General features: G+C 32.7%; 1 protein-coding gene across 1 annotated transcript in view; it reads left to right on the plus strand.

The window, feature by feature from the left end:
• Window positions 1–2514, plus strand: part of PRRG4 (proline rich Gla (G-carboxyglutamic acid) 4 (transmembrane)) — a 22151-nt gene that overhangs the window by 11540 nt on the left and 8097 nt on the right. Inside the window, exon 5 of the mRNA XM_011936361.1 lies at window positions 210–342. Coding sequence (XP_011791751.1) covers window positions 210–342 — 133 coding nt within the window. The remainder of the gene's footprint in view (window positions 1–209; window positions 343–2514) is intronic.

Below are 2514 nucleotides of genomic sequence, written 5' to 3' on the forward strand. Positions count from 1 at the left end.
AATAAATAAATGAATAACCATAACTAGGGCTTTTAGAAGTGACATTTAAATTTTTTTCAGGTAGATTCTCTAGCACAAGGAATTGAAAGAAGTCAACATCAATGATTAGATGCTGTATAATGTGTTTAGACCCAGGATTAAATTTGTTGAAATCATAGGTGACGCTATATAGTGGTTATATTTATGTTATTTTAATGATTTATTTTAAGATGGCAACAGAGAGAAAATTGACGTTATGGGCCTTCTGACTGGATTAATTGCTGCTGGAGTATTTTTGGTTATTTTCGGATTACTTGGCTACTATCTTTGTATCACTAAGTGTAATAGGCTACAACATCCACGGTAAGTACTAAGTAAAATTATTTAATTCATTACTAGACATTCTGTATTATTATTTTAACAATGGTTCAAGCAAATGGCTGCCTATTTTCTTAAATAAGCCTTTTATTTTGGAAGAATTTTAGATGTATAGGGAAGTTGCAAAGGTTAGTACAGAGAATTCCCATATATCCATCACCCAATTTCCCACATTGTTAATATCTTATATTACCATAGTAGATTTATCAAAACTAAGAAAATGACATTGGTTCATGACTATATAACTAAACTCCAGACTTTGATTTCAGCAGTTTTCCCACTGGTGTTTTCTTTCTGTTGCAGGATCCAGTCAAGGTATCACATTGCATTTAGCTGTCATGTCTTCCCAGCCTTTCTAGTCTGTGACAATTGTTTGGTCTCCTAATTTAACATTTACATAAAGTACCTAATGATGCTATTTCTAAGGTCCTTCGAAAGAATACAAGAAGTTTCACATATGTCGGCTTCATTTTTCAGTATTTCCTTCTTAAGCAAGAGGCAGATACCAGGGTCTTCACATTATTTCCAGAGGCAAGAAGTCCTGTAGTTTACTCTGAGCCACAGAGTTAACAGATCCACATGGCTACCCAAACAGAAACAGTGTAACTGGCTTTTAAATTCAACTATTTTTATTAACACTTTAAATTGAAGTTAATAAAATAAAATGGTTACCAATTGAGGATCACAGCACATTGATAAAGCTTCAAAAAGATTCATAAAGGCCGTAATTGGTTGCATAATAGAAGCTCAGCATCCTGATTGAAATAAAAAGTACTGATTATCTTCCCAGTAAGTATGGCTGAGTAGGCGTAGAAACAATCTTATTTAAAAAAAAAAAAAAAGAAAGAAAGAAAAAAAGCAGCAGATGCTAAACAGGCTATTAGAAATTGATACTTATTTATCCCTATTCACACTTTCAAATTCTATGAACAAGCTCAAGGTGGTGATCATGTGTACTTTTTTTTATGATAACGATCATTTTACTTATCTTTTCAGCAAAATGGGCAGTGTTTTTGTATCCCTCCAAAAGAATGGAAAGTATTGTTTATCATATATATTAGAAGACTCTTTGTCTTCTAAATTAATAATAGTTTTCAATTCATATCAACTAAAATTTAAATTTTACATAACAATTGACCTGTATTGTTCAGAAAAATGTCAGTGTCATGAAAGACACAGACAGGCTAAAGAACTCACTGTTCCAAATTAAAGTAAATGGCATGACAATTAATGCAATGTGTGATCCTGGTCCGAATCCTAGACCAAAAAAATAAATTGCTAAAAAGGAAAATTTGCCCAGCGTGGTGGCTCACACCTATAATCCCAGCACTTTGGGAGGCCAAAGTGAGAGGATCGCTTGAAGCCAGGAGTTCAAGACTCGAAACCACAAAAAACAAAAAACAAAAAAAAGGAAAATTTAGGAGAAAATTTGGATATAGCTACATATTAGATAATAGTAATGAACCAATGTTAAATATTCTGAATTTATGTGAAGATCTTTTCAAAATACTTAATTCTGTAGTGGTTCTAAAATTCTATTGGCAGTCACAGTAAAAAACAGAAGCTAATTACAACAACATGGCATCAAAAATTATGTTTAATTGGTTAAATATTCAGAGTTTTTGTCCATTTTAAAAGAGGATTGTACAACTATTCAAGTCTAAATACAATATAAAAATGGCCTATAAGAAACTAGAAGACTTTAATCATAACTGTTTAATTGGTTTAAGGTTTTTCTTCATTGTTTCATATCAGATATAAATTGAAAATAAAATGACATGTATAGGAAGGGCACCAAATTCAGAATTTGGAGGCAAAAACTCTCATGTTAATTTTGCCACTACTTATGGAGCTTGAAGCAAATTCATTGATTTTTTAAAGATCTTTCCTCATCTAAAAGAGGAATGAAGGGAATAGACTGTGATTCCTCTTAAAGTTCCTTAATATTTTTTTATTTTGCCAAAGATGAGAATAAATTTTTTGCCCTTGATTATATTCTCAGAACTAGAGTTTTTAAAGTTATTTATTAAAAAGAAGCTTGGCCGGATGCAGTGGCTCACACCTGTAATCCCGGCACTTTGGGAGGCCAAGCCGGGTGGATCACCTGAGGTCGGGAGTTCAAGACCAGCCTGACCAACATGGAGAAACCCCGTCTCT

The sequence above is a fragment of the Colobus angolensis genome, unplaced genomic scaffold (genome assembly GCF_000951035.1).
Source record: "Colobus angolensis palliatus isolate OR3802 unplaced genomic scaffold, Cang.pa_1.0 Scaffold152, whole genome shotgun sequence".
Lineage (NCBI taxonomy): Eukaryota > Metazoa > Chordata > Mammalia > Primates > Cercopithecidae > Colobus > Colobus angolensis.